Source organism: Medicago sativa, chromosome 3 (genome assembly GCF_051527215.1).
Source record: "Medicago sativa cultivar Bolivia chromosome 3, Bolivia_mono, whole genome shotgun sequence".
NCBI lineage: Eukaryota > Viridiplantae > Streptophyta > Magnoliopsida > Fabales > Fabaceae > Medicago > Medicago sativa.
Genome location: NC_140751.1, coordinates 15,826,938 through 15,848,521, shown reverse-complemented (window position 1 = coordinate 15,848,521; position 21,584 = coordinate 15,826,938). Strand labels below are relative to the sequence as shown.

At 32.7% G+C, this 21,584-nt stretch overlaps 1 protein-coding gene, 1 long non-coding RNA gene and 1 pseudogene across 3 annotated transcripts; 2 read left to right on the top strand and 1 right to left on the bottom strand.

Moving 5' to 3' along the window:
- Nucleotides 1–248: 248 nt before the first annotated feature.
- LOC146936087 (putative disease resistance RPP13-like protein 1) lies at nucleotides 249–6,024 on the top strand. The gene is made up of 3 exons (XM_085751088.1): nucleotides 249–466; nucleotides 575–632; nucleotides 2,345–6,024. The coding sequence occupies exon 3, from the start codon at nucleotides 2,374–2,376 to the stop codon at nucleotides 5,806–5,808; it is 3,435 nt and encodes a 1,144-aa protein (XP_085607214.1). The 5' UTR covers nucleotides 249–466; nucleotides 575–632; nucleotides 2,345–2,373; the 3' UTR covers nucleotides 5,809–6,024.
- Nucleotides 6,025–8,423: 2,399 nt separating this feature from the next.
- LOC146936086 (GDSL esterase/lipase At1g71691-like) lies at nucleotides 8,424–12,453 on the top strand (annotated as a pseudogene). The gene is made up of 5 exons (XR_015030450.1): nucleotides 8,424–8,819; nucleotides 10,386–10,510; nucleotides 10,592–10,836; nucleotides 11,364–11,616; nucleotides 11,906–12,453. The product of XR_015030450.1 is annotated as a GDSL esterase/lipase At1g71691-like (transcript).
- Nucleotides 12,454–14,157: 1,704 nt separating this feature from the next.
- Nucleotides 14,158–15,549, bottom strand: LOC146936085 (uncharacterized). The gene is made up of 3 exons (XR_015033129.1): nucleotides 15,130–15,549; nucleotides 14,919–15,030; nucleotides 14,158–14,307 (listed from the first exon to the last, which is right to left on the bottom strand). It is a non-coding gene; the product is annotated as an uncharacterized LOC146936085 (long non-coding RNA).
- Nucleotides 15,550–21,584: the final 6,035 nt, after the last annotated feature.

The following is a 21,584-nucleotide window of genomic DNA, read 5'->3' as shown; positions in this document are numbered from 1 at the left end:
GTTATGAACTATTTTAAAAAATAAAATATTTTGCAGAGACCTTTTTCTACAATTTTTTTATATAGAGACTAAAATCAAAACGAAACATATTTTCAGAGATAAAAACCATATTTTAGGAGGGATTTAAAAGAATATTTATCCACCTTTGTATTTCCTTGCAAGTGATGGGAAAGTGGCATCCTTTTGAGTGGAAAGACCCGTAATATGTTCAATCATACAAAAAGGTACATCATCTCATATTCTCATTCATTTTCTCACTTCTTACTTTCTTTTCCATACCAAACTTCATCATTGATATCTTATTCTACTTCCTCTAAGTATTTCTTTGGGAGATCTTTCAGTTTGTTTGTTCCACTTACTATGCATACCAAACTTCATCTTTGATTACTTGTAGTTGTGCTTCCTCTAAGTCTTTCCTCGAGAGATCTTTCAAGTTCTTCACTTTCTTTGTTCCACTCACTTTCAAGTAATTTCTCTCTTTAAATATTAATACACACATTTTTTACTCTTAATTTCTCTCTTTATATTTCCTCTAAATCTTTCTCTAATTTTTTAAACTCTCTTTCCTTGGCAGATCTCAGTTTCTATTTTTCCTGACAGAGATTTCAGTTTGTTTGTTCTCACACTTTCAGGTAATCTCTTCCTTTCTTAATAAAAGTTAATCTTTCAAATTATGTTATGTGATCCATCCAAGTTATACTTATATGTACGTTTCTCTTAAAAAAAAAAAAACTTATATTTAAGTTAATTATGATAATGATCAATATATAATAATTTGATAAAGTTAATTGTAGGTAAAATTCTTATTTTCTTTATTCCATTTATAAATAACAAGGGTAAAATTCTTATGATAATGATGAATATCGCATTTTAGATAAGTTTGATAAATATATGAAACATAATTTCAAGTCATTATTATGAAAAAATGATCCAAGTCTTTTAGTGCTCAACAATTTTTATTTTTTTCCCCTAAAAAATCTATTTTTCTCATATTTGTTTATATTGCTCAAATCTTTCATTTAATGAGCCAATTGCTTGTCCTACAATGTATAAAGAATATGCTTAATTACAATTTGGTCCCTCTATTTTTACCGATTCCCGAAATTGGTTCCTGACTTTAAAATCACCTAATTTAAAACCTTTCATCATTTTTTTGCACTTAAAATTTTTGACTTGACCTATTTTAAATGACGTGGGATACGTCCTGATGCAGAATGATCAATACTCCTAAAATTATAAGGAAACTCATTAAAAAATTTGGTTTCAACTACAATTTTACTATATTTGGAGAAATTCTTACATGAACTCTTACCTAAGAGATCATTCTTACACTCAACCAATTAAAATCAAACATCTCATTAAAATAATAAAAATAATTAATATCATAATTTTTTCTCATTATTTTTAATATTTCTCTCTCATTTTTCCACTTTCTTTAACCAACAAAAACCACCCACCACCATTTATTGTTTCCATTTCCTTAATTAAAATCACATTTTTTTTAAAGTTATTAACATGTGTCATATTTTTATTGGTTGGGTGTAAGAATAATCTCTTAGGTAAGAGTTCATGCAAGAATATCTCTTTTTTAAGTATAAAAATCTGATGGAGGATCAAAACTAAATAATTTTAAACTAGAAAGACCATTTGATTCTGGATGGAATAATGATTGGTCATACATTACATAGCTCTCAGTCAAACTTCGAATTACTAAAGTCCGTTTTCCCTTAAAATTGGCGGGTTAAGAAAAAAATGTCAAACCATAGAAACGCTCTATTAATTAATTATCATTTTATTTTACATGCGCTGCAATGACCTAGTTCGTATTTGTTTCTCTTATCCCTCAAGCTCTCAAAGAAATGTCTAATTGAAGATTTTTTCAACCATGATTGAACACATACTCCGGAGGGCTCTTCTTTAATTGAAACTCGTTAACTATTTTAGTCCAATCACTTGGTTGGACATTGCTTTTATTTAGAGTACAAAATATATTAGAAAAATTCAAAAAACTAATAAACTGTCCTGAATTAATAATTGGATTGTGTTTATTATGCAAGAATTATTTTGATTTCTAATAATTGAATTAATAAATTGTCCAGAGAAATGACTCATACTCTTTGTACTTTTTAATTTCTAATAAAAATTTGATTTCTAAAAACAACAGTGATAAAGAAATATAAAAGTCACATGATTTAGTTACACTAACAAGTGATCTTTCTTCGTTGCTTGCAATGAAGATAGCATGTATATATATAACAATCCATTATTTTTAATTTATGTTTAGAACTCTACACTTCATGTAAAATGCTTGCTTAATAGAATATAACATATTATCATCTTGCAGAGAGCCTCTCAGGATTTGACTAAAGTATCATGGCAGAGCTGATTGGTGGAGCATTTCTTTCGTCATTCTTTCAAGTCACTCTTCAAAGCTTAACCTCAAGAGATTTCAAAGACCTCTTCAATAAAAAGTTGATTAACAAACTTGAAATCACACTGAATTCTATCAATCAACTGTTGGATGATGCAGAGACAAAGAAGTACCATAACCAAAATGTGAAGAATTGGCTTGATCGTCTAAAACACGAGGTATATGAAGTAGATCAGTTGTTGGATGAGTTTGATACATATGTACAACGAAAGAGCAAGGTTCAACACTTCCCTTCAGCTTTCACCAATCGGTTTGAATCTAGGATCAAAGATTTGCTAGATGAGCTAAAACTTCTTGCAGAGCAAAAGGATGTGTTGGGATTGATAGAAAGAAGTTACACTAGTTATGAAGGTGGAGTAAGCCTGCAATCCTCAAAAAGATCTCCAACTGCATCTTTGGTGGATGAATGTTGCATATATGGTAGAGAGGGTGAGAAAGAAGAAATAATCAACTATTTGCTTTCATGTAAAGACAACAGCAACCAGGTATCAACAATCAGCATAGTAGGTTTAGGTGGGATGGGAAAGACCACCCTTGCTCAACTTGTCTACAATGACCGGAGGATGGAGAAGCATTTTGAACTTAGAGCTTGGGTCCATGTCTCAAAATCTCTTGATGTTGTTGGGCTCACGAAAACAATTCTCAGGTCATTCCATTCTCCTGCAGACGGTGAAGACTTGGATCCACTCATTTGTCAACTACAAAAGACACTAACCGAAAAGAAATGTTTGCTTGTTCTAGATGATGTTTGGAATGGGAATGAGGAATGTTTGGAGCAATTATTACTTCCTTTTAACCATGGATTTTCAGGAAGTAAGATTATTGTGACAACACGTGACAAACATGTTGCATTTGTCATGAAATCTGACCATCAACTTCTTTTAGAACAATTGGAGGAGAAAGATTGTTGGAGTATATTTGTGAAACATGCTTTTCGAGGAAAAAATGTGTTTGAATATCCAAATCTTGAACCAATTGGCAAGAAGATTGTAGAGAAATGTGGAGGGTTGCCTCTAGCTGTGAAAATATTGGGGAATCTCTTGCAAAGAAAATTTTCTGAAGCTGAATGGTGTAAGATATTGGAGACCGATATATGGCATGTATCGAAGGGTGGTGATGAAATTAACTCAGTATTAAGATTGAGTTACCATAATCTCCCTTCCAATCTAAAGCGTTGTTTTGCCTACTGCTCTATATTTCCCAAGGGTTTTGAGTTTGACAGGGATGAATTGATCAAGCTTTGGATGGCAGAAGGTTTGCTGAAATGTTGTGGAAGAGACAAAAGTGAAGAAGAGTTGGGTATTGAATTCTTTGATGATCTAGAGTCCATTTCATTTTTTCAAGAACCACTATATTCATGGGGTGATAAAAGTTTTGTCATGCATGATCTTGTCAATGATTTGGCAAAATCAGAGTCCCATGAGTTTTGCTTACAAATTGAGGGTGATAGTCTGCAGGATATAACTGAAAGAACACGTCACATTTGCTGCTATCTTGATTTGAAAGATGGTGTGAGATTGTTGAATCACATTTCTAAGATTAAGGGATTACGCAGCTTGTTGGTGGTACCACGAGGCTATGATGAACGCTTCACGATAAGCAACAATTTGCAACGTGATCTATTTTCGAAACTAAAATATTTGCGGATGTTGTCATTCTGTGGTTGTAAACTCAGAGAGCTATCAGGTAAGATAGGAAATCTAAAGCTTTTGCGACATCTAAACCTGACTGAATCATTATTTGAAAGGTTGCCTGACTCAATTTGTAAGCTGTACAAATTAGAGACACTGATACTGGAACGCTGTTATAATTTGACTAAACTCCCATCAAAATTTTACAAACTTGTGAGTTTACGCCATCTTAATCTCGAAGGCTGTGAAATAAAGACAATGCCAAAGCAGATAGGGAGTCTAAACCATCTTCAAACACTGAGTAATTTTGTTGTGGGAGAGGAGAATGGGTCTGATATTCAGGAGTTGGGTAATCTCAATCGTCTTCAAGGGAAACTTTGTATTTCAGGATTGGAACATGTCATTAATCCCGAAGATGCCGCAGGGGCAAATTTGAAAGATAAGAAACATGTAGAAGAATTAAATATGAATTATGGTTACAAATTCAACAACAATGGAAGAGAACTGGATGTCTTTGAGGCTCTTCAACCAAATAGCAACTTGAAGAGGCTCACTATTGAAGGCTACAATGGCAGCAACTTTCCAAATTGGATAACGGGTTGTCATTTACCCAACTTAGTATCTCTTGAACTGAAGGGTTGTAGATGTTCCTGTTTGCCACCACTTGGACAACTCCCTTCTCTCAAAGAGATTTCAATTTCAGGCTGTGATGGAATAGGGATCATAGGGAAAGAATTTTATGGCAATAATTCAACAAATGTACCATTCAGATCCCTTGAAATTTTGCGTTTTGATTCGATGTCGGATTGGGAGGAATGGTCATGTCTTGAAGGGTTTCCTATGCTTAAGGAGCTTTCTATATTCAATTGTCCCGAATTGAAAAGGGCCTTGCTGCCTCAACACTTTCCTTCTTTACAAAAACTGGTGATTTATAATTGCAACAAGTTGGAGGCATCAATTCCCAAGAGTGATAATATGATAGAGTTAGATATACAGAGTTGTGATAGAATTTTGGTAAATGAATTGCCGACTGGCCTGAAAAAGTTACTCCTTTGGCGAAATCGGTACACCGAGTTCTCCATGGACCAAAATTTAATCAATTTTCCCTTTCTTGAAGAGTTGGAGTTGGATTGTAGTGGCTCTGTAAAACATCCTTCTTTGGATTTACGTTGCTATAATTCTCTTTGCGAGCTTTCAATAAAAGGATGGGGCTCCTCCTCCTTGCCTTTATCACTACACTTGTTCACCAAACTTGATCGTTTGCAGTTGTACGATTGTCCAGAGCTGGAATCGTTTCCAATGGGTGGTTTGCCTTCCAACTTGTGGGACATGTCAATATGGAATTGCCCAAAACTGATTGGTTCAAGAGAGGAGTGGGGTTTGTTCCAACTCAATTCTCTGACATATTTCAGGGTTAGTGATGAGTTTGAAAACGTGGAGTCCTTCCCAGAGGAGAATCTGCTGCCACCAACTCTTCAAACTCTTTGGATTGAGGATTGTTCAAAGCTAAGAAAAATGAACAACAAGGGTTTTCTCCACCTCAAATCTCTCAAAGAACTGTATATTATCAACTGTCCTAGTCTTGAGAGCTTGCCAGAGAAGGAGGCTCCACCCAACTCCCTTTCTGAATTGTATATTTTCAATTGTCCAATAATAAAGGAGAAGTATGAAAAGGAGGGAGGAGAGCGTTGGCATACAATTAGTCACATCCCTTATGTGAGGATTGACATGATTGAGCAGGAATGAGCTAAATTACCTGAAGTTGTCTTGGGAGTTATTTGTCTTTATATGTCTTGGGACAGTTTGAGTGATGATCGTGTTAAGAGTGAGTTATTTGTCTTTATATGAAATGTGTTTTGCTTAAGTTTGTCGTACAACATATGAAACTTGTATATTTGTTTTATATTTTTTTTGAGAATTTTGGTTTCCTCTAAGTTTGGCTGTTTATATATCAGTTTTACTTATGATGTTGCTTTCTATAAAATGTAACAACTAACAAGCATTAAGAAATATAAATTTTGACTAATATGAAACTTATGGTGTCTATTATACTGTTTTTTTTTAATAGAATACTTTTGTGTACATTTATAATTTGATGCAAGTGTATTCATAAGTTAGAGAAAAAGCAAAGTTAACAGATTTTACATTCTACTCTGCTTGGAACTTTTATTTTATCCTTATGTGTAAGAATTTTAATGTTTATAGTAGCATGTTTTAAGACTGTTCACATGGACACTCTTGAATTGAAACATACTACTAGAAAGAAAAACAAAGTGTTATACACCGACGATTTAGAGACTGAAAATGTCAAATTGATTACTAAATTGACCGTTAACCTTAACAATTAGTGGTTTAGAGACATTTAAAAAATTTATATCTAAATCGGTTGCTAACTCATTTAGCAATCAGTTTCGAACCAATTTAGCGATTGATTACATAACTCAGTGAATAAATCGGTCCCTAAATGGAGATCTTTTTAGCAGTACTTATACCACATAAGTGCAAAGTTTGTTGTAGTATTCCTTTCTGTTGTTGCCAGCGCTTTCCCGGGCCGAGATATAAAGGGCAGGCAACGAAGGCTGCTATCCCAAGAGGCCTGCGGGCGGAACGCGGAGAGGGCGGAGCTCTTCTTGCGTAGTATACCTTTTCCCAGAAATTCCAGGCTCGTATTAATAACCAGTATAACCCCGGTCCTTTTGAGCAAGCGCTATGGAGATAGCGAATGCTAGCGTTAGCCGAGATTCATATTGATCAATCGATCTCCGCGTCCTGCCAGTTCGCAAAGTAGACTCACTCTCCCGAGGGGCTACAATTGAACTATTCCTGCCAAAAACAAGGGACCCTCCACGAATTATCGATAGTAGTTTACTAATCCAAGGAAGGAGTGATGCGAAGAATTGCTTTCTTTCGTACCCATTCACAAGAAAGAAGGGTCTCAAGTAGTGTGTTTATAACGAGCGAAACCCTAGTTTTGTGTTGCTGAGACATGCGCCTAAGGAGAAAGTCTTTGCAACCGAAGTGAGCCGAGGAGCCGAGTGACGCGCCAGCGCTACTAATTGAGTGCCAGCACGTAGCTGTGCTGTCAGTAAGAAGGGAGCCCCATTGGTGGATCTTCAATAGTTTTTGTCAGAATTGCCACAACCTCTGCTATGAGAGTAGCCATTACTAATTACCAAGACTTTGAGCTGTTTGTGGGCATTGGTAATGTTTATTGATCAAAGGTAGTGAAAACATGCATCCTATAACCACTAAACCAATAAAAAATAGTTATGTAATGTTTTGAATGTTATTGGTGCATAACAGTTCAGATTATTCATTTCAGAAACCCTTTAATTATGTTTCCCTTAGCATGTGACATGATTTCTCTATAATAGAGACAATCTAGTGATAGCAAAAATATACGAAAAATCATACTTGTACGAGTTGAATTTCGGTCAAAAGTATTTTTAAATCATTTCTTCTTTTCTTACAATAGTGATTGAAAAAACTTTATTCTGTAAAATATCAATGATTGATATGTTTGATTTGAGTGTGCAATTGATGTCAAAAAATTTAAACTATCCTTAAGGAGATTCGTCAATTTGTTATGTCTGTCTTTGGTCTGCATAAACTCTCATGGGATGAATTAGAATTAACACCATGCGTGAGTTAACTCACGCATGAGCATTTTCGGAAGTTTGGTTGGAAATGACCAAAATGTGTTGGGAGAAGAGCAGATTTTATTTTCATAAATTTGTGGGGTCTAATCAAACTTAAAGTTTAATTTTTGGTCTAGTGGTAAAAAAGAAAAGACATAATGTTGGAGGTTTCGAGTTTGAGCCCGTGCTTTTAAGTTCTAAGATTTACTCTACATTATATTAATGAACCATCCCTTACCCTAAATTATTTTTGTCAAAAAGAAAAAGATAATGGTAAGGGTTCTATCAAAAACAACAAAAAAAGGAAGATAAAGGACACTGAGATTTTTTTAAAATATATTTTATATATGAACCTAAAAAAAGTATATGTTTTTATATTTAAAAAATTTCTAAGCCAAATAAAATTGGTTATACCTCCAAAAAAAAGTTATGTCTCCCCACATATTTTGTTTATTATTTTTTTAAAAATAATAAATTTCACACATCCCACTGATTTCGACAATATTGACTCATTTTAGAGAAAAAAAGAAAAATGATAAGGATCTAATAATAGAAAAATTATTTGTATATTAAAGTAGAAGTTAGGAGATATATACGCAAATTATTGACACTTAGATCACGTTTTTCCAAAATAATATCATTAATTTTTAGCATTCAAATTTCTTGTGAGGAAATCATATTAATTAGTATCATTCTCCATCACTGCTTCTAAAAAAGAAAAAACTCGTTACCCTTAATTTTGTCACAAAAGTTGTTTGATTTATCTCGCAACATGGGAAACAAAAAATAAAATCTTCAGTTTCAAGATTTGGTATATCATATATATAAGATCTTAACATCATTCTTCCATCTTCATATACATTATGCAACGAAAAATGTTTATCTCTAAAGTTTTATGGGTTATTTATCTTCTAACCCTCCAACTTTTGTTAGCAAATTCTCATTGTACAAAGAGCCTTGTGCCAGCTTTGTATGTTTTTGGTGATTCAACCGTAGATGCTGGAAATAATAACAATTTGAATACTGCTGCTAAGGTTAATACATTCCCATATGGCATAGATTTCAATAATTGTTCTACAGGCAGGTTTAGCAATGGCAAAACCTTTGCAGATATTATTGGTAAGTTTGAAGGTCACTTAACATTTAATCTTGCTTCATCTAGTACAATACAATTAAAGAGTAAAATAATTTCTAAACCTAGAACCTTTAGCACCTTTAGCATGGTATACAATTCCCTTCCTCCTAAAAAATATACAAGTTTCATTGTTTCAATGTGTTCATTGCGTCATTTTATTTCAAAATGACTTCTCTTTAGATCCATATGTTATTCAAAACAAGAATAATATATTGTCGAAAGATATCTTTCAATAGGCAAAAAGAGTAAAAAAATACACCATTAGAATATATCTTTCGATAAATCTTAGGGTCTAAGTTGAAGGAATACCTATGATTTGTTTGATGTCTTATTTTGCTCGTTCAAATGGTAAAAGACCGAGGCATATGATGTGTTGTGGCGTGTGTCTAAACTTGTAATATCCATCTTCTTCGCACTTTATATGTGTGAATTTCGCTGCTCGACTCTTTAAAAGAAAATCACAATTTAAATGAAAAAAGAAATGAAATTAACTAACATAGTAAAGTAAAAGAAATCAATATTTCATCATCTAAAAAAATAAATATTTCCTAAACAAAATCATTTACAAAATAAAATTCTCAATTCTAATTAAGATTTTATTTTTTAAAGGAACAATTCTCATTATGATAGCATTGCAGCTATTACATACATATAGCATTTAAACTTAATCATCATCATCATCATCATGATTATTATTATTATTATTATTATTATTATTATTATTATTATTATTATTATTATTATTATTATTATTATTATTATTATTATTATTATTATTATTTTTTTTTTTTTTTTTTTATTTTTTTTTTTTATTTTTGAAAAAATCAAAATGTAATATATTACTCAAAAACAAAGTGATTCACCCCGCACAAGGTGTGCTAAAAAGATGAATCACCTAACAACAGTAACAACAACACGACACCTATAAAAGATGTCACCACCTAAAAAAAAATAACAAGATAACAAGAAAAAGGCGCCGTATATAAGCGGAACACCTGAACACAAAACAAAAACCACCTCCTAACCAAGCGACACCAACCACACCCTGATAAAGCTCCCATTAGCATAGCGTTTCGACAACAGATACATGACCACCCATCCAATCCACACCAACACAACCCCTACCTACACCCACGCAAAACCTAACCACCACCACCACCACCATCTCAACCGAAACCACCACTATACTCTCAACTGAACCACCACCACCACAAAAACAACCCCACCAAAACGCATCACCAAGAAACCTGCATCAACTAAAACATCTATCCAGATCGAATATAGTCGGCCGCCGGTGACATATGGGAAGGCGTCCATCGGAATAAACAACCATCAAACCACCATCCACCTCAAACCGGATATTATTATTATTATTATTATTATTATTATTATTATTATTATTATTATTATTATTATACCTAATTACTTTTTGTTTTAAAGGAAATTGTGACGAAATTACTATTATTATATAATACATAAATTGAATCATTTTTAAATTATGACACTTTTTTGACTTGCTAGGCAAACTTTAATGAAAATATTTTTTGTAGCTCTTAAGTTGGGTTTACCAATGCCACCTCCATACCTGGGTGTCTCTACAACTGAGAGATATCAAATAGCCTCAGGTATCAACTATACATCAGGTTCATGTGGAATCTTAAACTCAACAAGAAACGTAAGAAATTGTTTTGCACTGCTTTATATAATTCAATTTAAAAATATTGGTCACTAACCATATATATTTTTTATGTCAAAGGGTGAATGCTTGTCATTTGACAAACAAATTGAGTATTTCGCCTCAACTGTGACAAATGATCTTTCAAGAAACTTTCGAAGCAAGGCAAAATTGAGTCATTACTTATCTAAATCTATATTCCTTTTATCCATTGGTGCCAATGATTACATGCTCAATTATTTTAAACAAGAAATGGGAACCAACCAAAGAGCAATCCTGATGAATTTGCAAAGTATCTTCTTGAGCAACTTGGTTCGAATATAAAGGTAAACTTATGTTTGATGACTTAACATTATGAAGAAGGAAAGTTTTAATATATATTAGTACATACTTTTTTGGCTTAAATATAAATATTTTCACTTTTATATCCCTCAAACATTTTTCCCTTTATTAATCTCTAGTTTATATTATTAATCTCCATTTTTTGTTTGAAAGACTAACTGTAAAACTCACAAGTGTTGAAAAATGGATAATTAAATGTTCGAACTTGTGTTGCAACATATCAAATATCCATATAGATATTATTTGAATTTTTAATAATTATGAGATGATTAATCTCCATTTATATATAGATAATAAATATACTCATCATTGTTGCTACATAATGATTAATAATGTTCCATATATAAAATACCAATTAAAATTAAAGAGAACAACACTTGATGTTTAAGTTTGGCTTCTATAATATTTATAGATGAAATTTGAACCGATCTTCATGGTTTTACGTTCTAATTTTTTTGTCAATAATTCAACTTTTATATGATATACACTTTTCATCAACCTTTACTTTCAGAAAATTTATGATCATGGTGGGCGAAAATTTGTGATCATTGGCATTGGACCAATCGGGTGTATCCCATATTTTATTAATAATACATCACGTTCAAAAGATTGCAATGAAGATATGAATCAAAAGCTTAAGCCCTTTTCAACCGAACTCCCATGGAAGCTTCAAGAGTTGAAGACTCAACTTTCTGGTTCATTGTTCACTATTTTGGACAGTTTCAAAATGTTCAAGAAAATAAAAGATTCCCCTGAAAAATTTGGTGAGTTAATAATTGATTTTTTTTGTTACGAAATATGACATCCATGAAAAAGTAGAGAGAAAATTTGTAACTCTTCTGTATTGATAATAACATAATTATTACAAATGATAAAGTGAAGTAAAAGAGTACATCAAAGTCTATAATAGAAATCCACTATCTACTACCTAACACTCCTAATGACTAGTTAACTATATCTTCAATATTTTTCAAAAGAAAATCAAATTGTCAAATGGTTTTTCTTTATTGTTATTGTTTACTAATTAACTAACCCTTAATTTTTAATTTTCAGGATTTACAAATATCAAGGATTCTTGTGTTGGTACAAACGCAAAACCATGTGAAAATCGGAAACAATATTATTTTTACGATTTTATCCATAGCACTGAAGCCACAAATGAAATATATGCAAATCAGTGTTTTAGTGGAAGACATGCATGCTTTCCTTTTAATATTGAGCAGTTAGTTCGTGCACATTGATATATTTGGACGTTGTTTTATATGTATGCATATCCACAATTGATATAGGCGATTTTTTTTATAGACGAGATAACAAAGTCATCATAAACTCACACACACAAAGTGGAGGTACCGGGCTTCGAACCCGGTCATGACCTCCGGTCTAACAATTTTGACATTTTTGTCAGTTGAGCTAAGACTTATGGGACTGATTTCGGCATTTTAGTCCATTCATTTTATTGCATTTGGTCTGCCTGTGATGCATAGGCTCTCTTATATATTTGTTTGTAATTTTGGTTTTCTCATAGCATTGCCTGTGCTTTGTGGTTCATATTTTAATGAAATTTATTGCATTTAAAAAAATAATAGTGGATTTGAGAACTCGAGTTTAAATTCTAATCAAGTTATTCACATCAAAAAGTTGAGAATGGAGAGATAATTTCCTACTTAATCATTAGGGATTAATCTCATAGCTAGTCAATATAAATAACTGTAGATGTAGTGACATACTCTAATGGACTCACTGAAGTTCAAAATTCCTTAATTACATTTGATTCCAAAATAAAAATTTAAAAAATATATATAAATTTGTATTTGCAATTTTGTGTTCTTTTTAATAATTGTATAGATCGTTGCCATGAGACACTGATTAAGGAAGCCAAAAGAAGAAATTGCAAGTCAAAAAAGACACTTTTTAAGTTTTTTATGCATTGATTACACAACTTTCAATGCAAAAATTATTATATTTGCTCCCTTAACCAGTGCCCCGGGAGCATTGGTTAACATTTCCCATATATGTAAAGGGAATAAATGGTTTTTTTTTTGGTACAAGGGAATAAATGGTTTTTGAGTGACCTTTATTCCTTCTAACTAGTTACAAACCTGTGCTTCGCACGGGTTGAAGAACGTATTTTGTAAAAAAAAAAAAATTCTTTTAAAGGAAAAATGAGCAAATTAAGGAATATTGCACAAACATTAGAAATATTTATCAAAATATTTATCAAAGCTTTACCAGGTTTTGATTCATGAAAAGAGCATATATTTTGTTCATGAGATCGGAAAAACAACATAATAATTAAGATTAAACTAATTGGAACTGATGAAGGAACCGATGATGTGCAAATTACGATTACATTCGCATGACACAAAATGAACCAAAGAAACAACATTTCCAAGTTAAGATAGTTTTGGATTAGAGTTAAGGGTAAGTCCAAAGTATTATACATTCAAGTACCATACAGGCTAGAGTATAGGAGTTCATGAAGAACAAAATGAGTAGCAGTCAAGTAGGAAAATAAAAGTATATTTAAATTGACAATGATGAAATGAATACTCATTACCATATTCGTAAACCCTTTCTTCAAACAAATAAAAACAAAAAGAAAAATTAAAACTCTCAAAACTCTACCCATCATTTCTTCACTTCATATCATATTTTTCTTCTTCTTGCTTGAAAATTAGTCTTAATTACTTCCTAGCTCTCCACCAAGCTGTTGTTGAAAACAAAGACTTATCCTGCCAGCAAGTTACTACACAACCATTTTCTTCTCTCCAGCACAATCTCAAACTCTCCAACATAATTACACTTGATTTTAACCTTAAGTCCTGATAATTTACTTCGCCGTGATCTAAATTTTGAACGGGGACAGGAGTGGATGTTTGTCGACATAGAATCTAAAGACCCTGTTATTTCCTAAAACCTGAGGCAGTTGAAGATATGAGATCCATATCACTAATAATTCAGGTATTCTTATAAAGTTATGACCATCTTAATTAAAGATAAGAATCACCTCAAAGCAAAATACTCTCTAAGTTTCCAATTCCATTGCTTCATGAACTCGGTATAGATTGCTTCAGATCGAAATTTAGCAACAACAGCTTTGGACGTACAGTAGCCTTGCATGGAATTAAATGACATATATTAGTGAATATATAATCTTAGACATGTATCGATAAATCTAGAAAATACACTATTAAATTAACAAATTTGTTTAACACATTAAGGCCACATTTTCTTCTTTATTTGTGTTTCTCAAGGTGAAAAGTGAGATTAGCTAAAAGGAGATATGACTACTACCTTCTAGATAAGCCAAAAAATCCAAGCTTGATTTGTAATTTTTCAAGAACTCTGGTCTTCCAGAAGAAAATGCATCTGGTTTTTCCTTCTGAATAGCAAAGAGAACCTCTCTAAGGATTGAATTGCAAAGAAGTCAAAGACGTGTAAACCTGAATTTTCTGCACCAAATACCAAACTTTAGATATGTAAATATAATGGTTTGATATGTAAGCATGATATATGTTAGCACAACCACAAGCATGACTATAAATGACCTAGCCAACAGTACATGTATGTGAAAGGTGGTTTAATAAGTTCTAACTTTTATAGACCAAAAAGGACTAAGGATTGCCTCGGCAAGTACTGACATGGTCCAAGAAACCAATGCAGTATGACAGATTAAGGCTCATATGGATCATAAACCTAAAGTGGTAAGAAAAAGTTAGATGAGGTGTACCAGCTGAGGAAATATCCAACAAAAATTTGCATTCTTTATAAATGCGCTTAAAGGGACTTTACCAAATCCACAGGAATCAAGTATCATAAACCATTTATCAAGTTTTTCATGTATTTCCTTTCTTTCAGCTCCTGAATGTAATTTGCTGAATTTTTACGTTTTTCTGAACCTAACGCAAGACCGCAGCCCAACCACTAAATGGAAGATTTTGCAATTCTAGGAAACAAAAAAAATTAAAGTTTCTCACAATTAAATCCATTTAATCATATTAGACATCTTTGTCAAGAAAAGTATAAATCTCACATTCTTCGAACAGATTCGAAAACAATTTACCTTAATCGCACATCCTTCCCTGATAACACTATCAGTGATATCAGCATCAAGCATCTTCGACGGAGGCAAATATCGCGGTTGAGTGTAAATTGGAGATGAACGATCCTAGAAACTGAAATTAATATCCATTGACACCATGACCAAGATGCTCTCATAAAGTGCATTGACATGACAATATGATGATTATATGGTATATAGCCTATTTATTTACCTGAAGTCAGGTACAGGCTTTTTGGCGATTCCGAGATTTGCATTATTGAAAGCCTCAACGATACCAATGTCTTCCCGGTAGCCATCATATAAGTAAGCTTACACCTATGAATTTTTCACACCAATGTCTTCCTGAGATTTAAGCTATGAAAGTTCCATAGCAAGATTATACAGGTCAATTCAATAAGATGCACGTATTTATCAAACTCACATTCTCCACCACAATCCATATATAGTTTCAATCCAATTTTTTCAAACTCACATTCTTCACCATAATCCATATATTGTTTCAATCTAATGAATTTAGTGGTACACATCATATTTATTGCTTTAAGTCTCTAAAACGGCAAGATGGTAGCTTAAAAAATCTTAACATACATCATGCTAGGATTAACAAATGAAGATATTAGACAGATAAAAATGCAACAAATGATGCTTGTTAATAGAAACTTGAAACTTACCAAATACAAAAATATTAGAAAGCTACGCTAAGACCATGATGAAATTCAATGCACAAAAAGAACAAAGTTGATGCACATGCCAAAAACAATATATTAATTTAAAGAAGATTGAAAGAAATCCAAAATAGAGAATTGAAAGAAGTTCAACTTATCCAATCTAGAAGATATATAAAATTCTCCTCTTTTGTGCGATTCCCTTTCCATCATCACCTGCTCATTTGTTTGCTCTTCCTGCAAACACAAAATATGAAATTACTTATCAAAGCAAAACAAACATTGAGGTGGAATAAGTTATGATATCGCATCGTATAATCATCAACAAACATATTAACATTTCGAATCACATGAACTTAATATTCTCTATCCTAAACAGTCAAGCCAAGACAAAATATTCCCTATAATTTATTTTTTTTTATAAGTAAGCTCTAATATTTTAGGTTGAATGCATAACTTTGAATAGGCAAACTGAAACAATGTCGAAAAATGAACCCCTTAAGCCATCAAAATCAATCAACTCAAGTCATGTATGGTCTCAGAACCATGAAAAAAGGAAGAAAATGACCTCTTATGAAGAAGAAAGTGAAACACAACTGAACTTAGATAGCGTTTGGCCAAGGTTTTTTACGACTTGAAAGTTACTTCAAAACAAAGTTAAAATAAAGGCCTTTAAGAAAGAAGCTAAAATTGTTTGGTTTCTTTGTTTTTTTAGTTTTAAAGTTATTTTTAAGTTAAATGTTGTTTGGCAAGTTATTTTTAAGTTAAATGTTGTTTGGCAAAATATTGTACAAACTGTGAATTTTTTTATTTTTTTATGGTGTCCGGGGTTCGAACCCCGGACTTGGCATGTATTTATGCATTGTTCCTATCAACTGAGTTAAGCTCACGAGGACAAAACTTTGAATTTATTATGAATTAACATATAATAAATAAAAAAATGTTTAAAATATTTTTTGAAGGCTAAAAATGTTAAAAAATAAAAGATATTTTTTTTACAAATACTATATTTACTCAATAAAGTTATTTTGTGTAACATGAATACAAATTTGTACCATCATTTAAATGACTTGTTAAATATTTGAATAGGAGAAACAATTTAAGGAGTCTGAAATAATAACATAAATAATATCAAAATAGTTGGTTTTTTCTATTTCAATTATACTCTATAACAAATTTCGTTATAAGAATATCATATTTTTGGTGTCTTTGAGATAAGAATTTATATTATATGATATTATATTTGTTCCATTGTTGGTGTCATGAAAACATATATGTTTAGTTTTTTTTGAATAAGAAAAAGATATGCATAGTTTGTTACAAATATAAAGGTGCTATATATATATATATATATATATATATATATATATATATATATATATATATAGGCATATCAAATGAGAGGGGTTTTATTGTGAGAGATGAGAGGGTTAAATCATAACCATTGGATCAATATTAATGGTTGTGATGAAGTTTGTACACATCTGGTCTCTCCTTCCTGTATCATTTCTCTTCGGTCTCTTTTTCAGTTCATTCGCCCCTCCATTTCTTTTCCTGTTCTCCATTGTTACACTTCTCCCTTTCTTCTTCTTCACATTACAACTCAAAACAGAGGTTGTTTATCCCATAAAAGTAAAAGTTAGGACTTTTTCAAAAAAAAAATCTTGACATAATTTCATGGAAGGAGAAATCAAACTACCATTCTTTTTCAATTGATTTGGAATCTGAGCAAAAAGGAACGATTGGAATAGGGAGAAAAATAACCCATCGATTGAATTACATGATGAAATGGGAAGAAGGAGGGATTCGTGTTTAACAGTTTGATGATTCACGTTTTTAAATACACTTTTTTCATTATTCAAATACACTTTTTTTTAAATCTTCATGTTTCTCATTTATTTTCAATCGCTTCATGATTCACGTTTAAAATCAACAATTTTGATGATTCAATTAGCTTTAGAATTTGGAAAAATAAAATGAAAAAAATAAAGAAAAAGGAATGGCAACAGTCTAGGCAAAGGCGTGTAAGAGGATGAAGCTGAATGGGTGAAAAGATTAGCTACAATTTTAAAAATTTAATACCACACTAAAGATTGATCCAAGGGTTATGATTTAACCCTCTCATCTCTCACAATAAGAGCTCCTCTCACTTGAAACATTCCCATACTATATATATATATATATATATATATATATATATATATATATATATAAGTATAATTTTTTTAGGCATCTATACCTTTTTTGAAGAAAAGACATCTACAATTTTACTTTTAATTAAAATCAAAATTTTATAAAAATAATCATATGCATTATGCAATGCCAAAAAAAATTATACGCATTAGCGTAACAAAAAACAGACACACATATAATATTACTCAAAACGCTAATGTGTGTGTGTATATATTTGCGAGGTTGAAGAAATAAAATAAAATTAATTGGTATTCCTTTGAAAAAAGATAATAAAATTAAATGGAACTTCCTTAAAAAAATTAAATGGAACGATTCAATAAAATAAAATAAAATAAAGTTAAATGGAAGAAAAAAACATATTGAAATATAATATTAAAAAAAAAAAGAAAAAGTTCCCAGCGTGAGTTGAAAAGAGGTGCTTGTGAAATAAATTGTCGAGAAGTAGTTTTCTTTTGGTAGTGAGTTAATTTTTTTTGGTAGTACGAGAAGTAGTTTTTTAAAGTAACATTCAACAACTTTGAAGGTGAGAAAAAAACACAAGAAGGGGGGGGGGGGGGGGGTTGAATTGTGTTTTGAAAAATTCTTCAATTTCTCCTAAACAACTGAATACACTGATCAGAAGCTAAGTGAGACAGCTTCTGAAGTGATGATCAGAATCTAAATGCAGCGGAATAAAACAGAGAGAGAGAAGAAGAACGACACAAAGCAATTATATTGGTTCCTTCCACAATCCGGAAGTAGTCCAGTCCCCCTTGCACTTCCAAGGAGATTTCACTAAGAGTAATATCTGATTACAATTGCTCAAGCACACAAGCAAGAGACTTCCTTTGCTCAAGCACACAAGCTAGAGACTTCCTTTGCTCAAGAACACAATCAAGAGACTTCCTGCTCAAGCACAACTGCAAGAGACTTCCTAACTAAACAAAATTACACAGAAAATTGTTTAAGGTTGAACACTTGATATACAATCAGAGGTGCTCACAGTACAAATCAGATACAGACTCAATGGACTTAAGAATTTCTAAGATATGACTTTGAGACACAGAAATTCTAAGTGAATGCAGAACAATTTTAGCAGAGGTTTGGCACTTGTAAAAAATGTTGTGAGTCTTTCGTTCAGCGTTCTTGCATTACCAAAACTCTAAGTCTTCACTCCTTTATATAGAGGTGTGAAAGAGACGTTGTGAAATTGCCAGCACACCAAAGAGTCGTTGTTGAAGCTTGATCTTTCACCAATGATCTTTTGCCTGATTTGGTTGTTGTCCTATGAAGAACCAATTTGAAATCCATTCCTTATCCAAAGGAACATATATGCAGGCGAAACCGTATTCTGGAGCTGTTTTCTTGTCTTGTAGCGTGGACACAAAACAGAGTAGTGGAGAAGGTGGTTGTACAGTTCGTACAATAGTACAATGTCAGCGCTTTCGTCCAAATTGCAAGCACATGCCTTCAAACACCTTTGAAATGACCGTTGCAATGTTCCACTAATTTTCTGCTATGTTTTCGAATCCAATAGACAGCTTTTGCAATGTAGATTCTTCAATCTTTGAATCTTTTGCAAATCCAGTTGATCTTCAGCTTCTGGTGAAATGACTTCTGATGAGGCAGCTTCTGATGATGCAGCTTTTGCAGCTTCTGATGATGTAGCTTCTGATAATGTGGCTTCTGGACCTCTTGTCTTCAGGAGCACTATTCTTCAGGAGCGGCTTTACTTCAGGAGCGCTATTTCTTCAGGAGCGCTTTTACTTTCAGGAGCGTATTGCCTTCAGAATCATCTAAGCTTCATTTTCTTTTGCTCTTTATTTGCTCATTCAGAACCAATCAATGATGTAACTTTTTTAACTGTGGTCCTGTACACTTGAACAAATATTAGCTAGTCCAATTTACAATTTTTAATACCTTGTTATCATCAAAACTTTTTAAGGTTCATTGTTAAACACATTTTGTTCCAAGAATCTCCCCCTTTTTGATGATGACAAACAATAGTATTTAAAAATTGATCAATTGTTGTTAATCTAATTAACAAGTTGACCTTGGGGTTCTGAGGTTTGTAAGCTCAGAGTCTGAGGTTTGTAAGCTCTAACTCCCCCTGAGTCTGATAGTCTTTAAGGTGAGGTTTGTAAGCTCCCCCTAAGTTCTATCCAGGTTAATTAAATTCATTTTTCGCACAATAATATCAGAGCTAAAAAAAATTGAAAGAATTGACTTATAGATAAGAAGAATGGTTCAATTAATTTTTATTTGAAATTTGATACTCCCCCTTTTTGATACACCGATAAAAAGAGATAGAAATATTCAAAATTTTCAAACATTAATTAATGGGGCTCAGAGCCTTTAAATACTATCACATATACTCCCCCTTTTGTCATTAGCAAAAAGACATAAACAAAAAGAAGAGATGAGAAAAATATAAGATTAAAGGTTCAGAGCATAATTCAAATCATTTTAAAGCACATTAACCATCTTCAAGGATTAAATGAACAGGCATAGCAAATAATAACATACAAGGTATAAACAGTTAAAGATTTTCAGAAGCATGAAAAATTCAGAAGCATCTAATATCAGAAGCGAAAGAAATCAGAAGCAGAAATGAACATAGAGTATCAAAAGCCTATAAAGACAGAAAAATAAGCTAAAAGTGTGCAACTATGGGTTTGGCTTATTTCTCTAAAATCTTCTTCAGAAGCTCTTGAACATCAGCATACTTCTTGTCCATATCTTTTCTGTAGTTGTCTTCTCTAATCTTGGCTTCTTGCATGTCAGCTTCCAACTTAGATATCTTCAGCTTCTGCTCTATTAGCTCTGTTTCCAGCCTCTCATTTTCTTCTTTGAGCACCTTGTTCTCCTGAGCTAGAGCCAGGTTAGGTGCATCAAACTTCTCTAGGATCTCAGAAGGAATACTCAGATGCAGCTCCTTAGGCAGGAATTCATCAGGTGCTCTGCCTCTGATACTGAGTGGATTCTTCACCCAAGTACCAAGAATTTCAACATCTCCAGTATTCTCTTCTATGCCATTCAACCAATCTTCCAGCTTCTGCTTGTCTTGCTCTTGAGCCTCAATACAGGAATCATGCAGCGCTGAAATTAGGTTGACGACCCTTTCCTTGATCCTTCTCCATTGCTTCTGATAGCTTATTGTATGACCCATGTCATTTCTACTTGCTATCAGTCTGAGAACTTCAGAAGCAATATCTTCCCACACATCCTTTAGAACTTGAGAATCCAGGTATATGGTGGGAGGTGAAGGTTGTTTAAAGGGTTTTGGAGGGGCTAGGGGAATAATTGGTAGGTTTGGTGATGATTGGTCATTTGTAGTTACGGATTGGCTGGTTGATGGTTGGTCATGAGTGGGGTCAACTACCATATCAGAGGCATGATCATTTTGATCATCCTCAGAGGTTAGCTCAGGAACAATGTGTTCAGGAGCGGCAGTTTCAGGTTCAGTAGTAGGTTTAGTAACTGGTTGTTCAGGAACAGTATGTTCAGGAACGGTCTTTTGAGGAGAGACTTGTTCAGGAACAGATAGTTCAGGAACAGTTGGGGGTGATGAAGTTGTAGGGGGTGAAGATTGAAGTGGTGAGAAGGCTTTTTCTGGTGAAGGTTTTTGTTGAGGGGGGTCTTCTGAAACAACGTTATCAGAAGCGGTTGCTTCTGAAGTCATTTCAGAGGCTTTTTGTGAGGTGGAGTTAAGGCTAAATTGGGGTAGTTCACCTAGATAATGACTTTCTAGGTGATCTAGAAAGGAAGTGTCTTCAGAAGGAATAGAGGATGTGGTACAAGATGTGTGAGAAACTTGAGGTACCTTAGA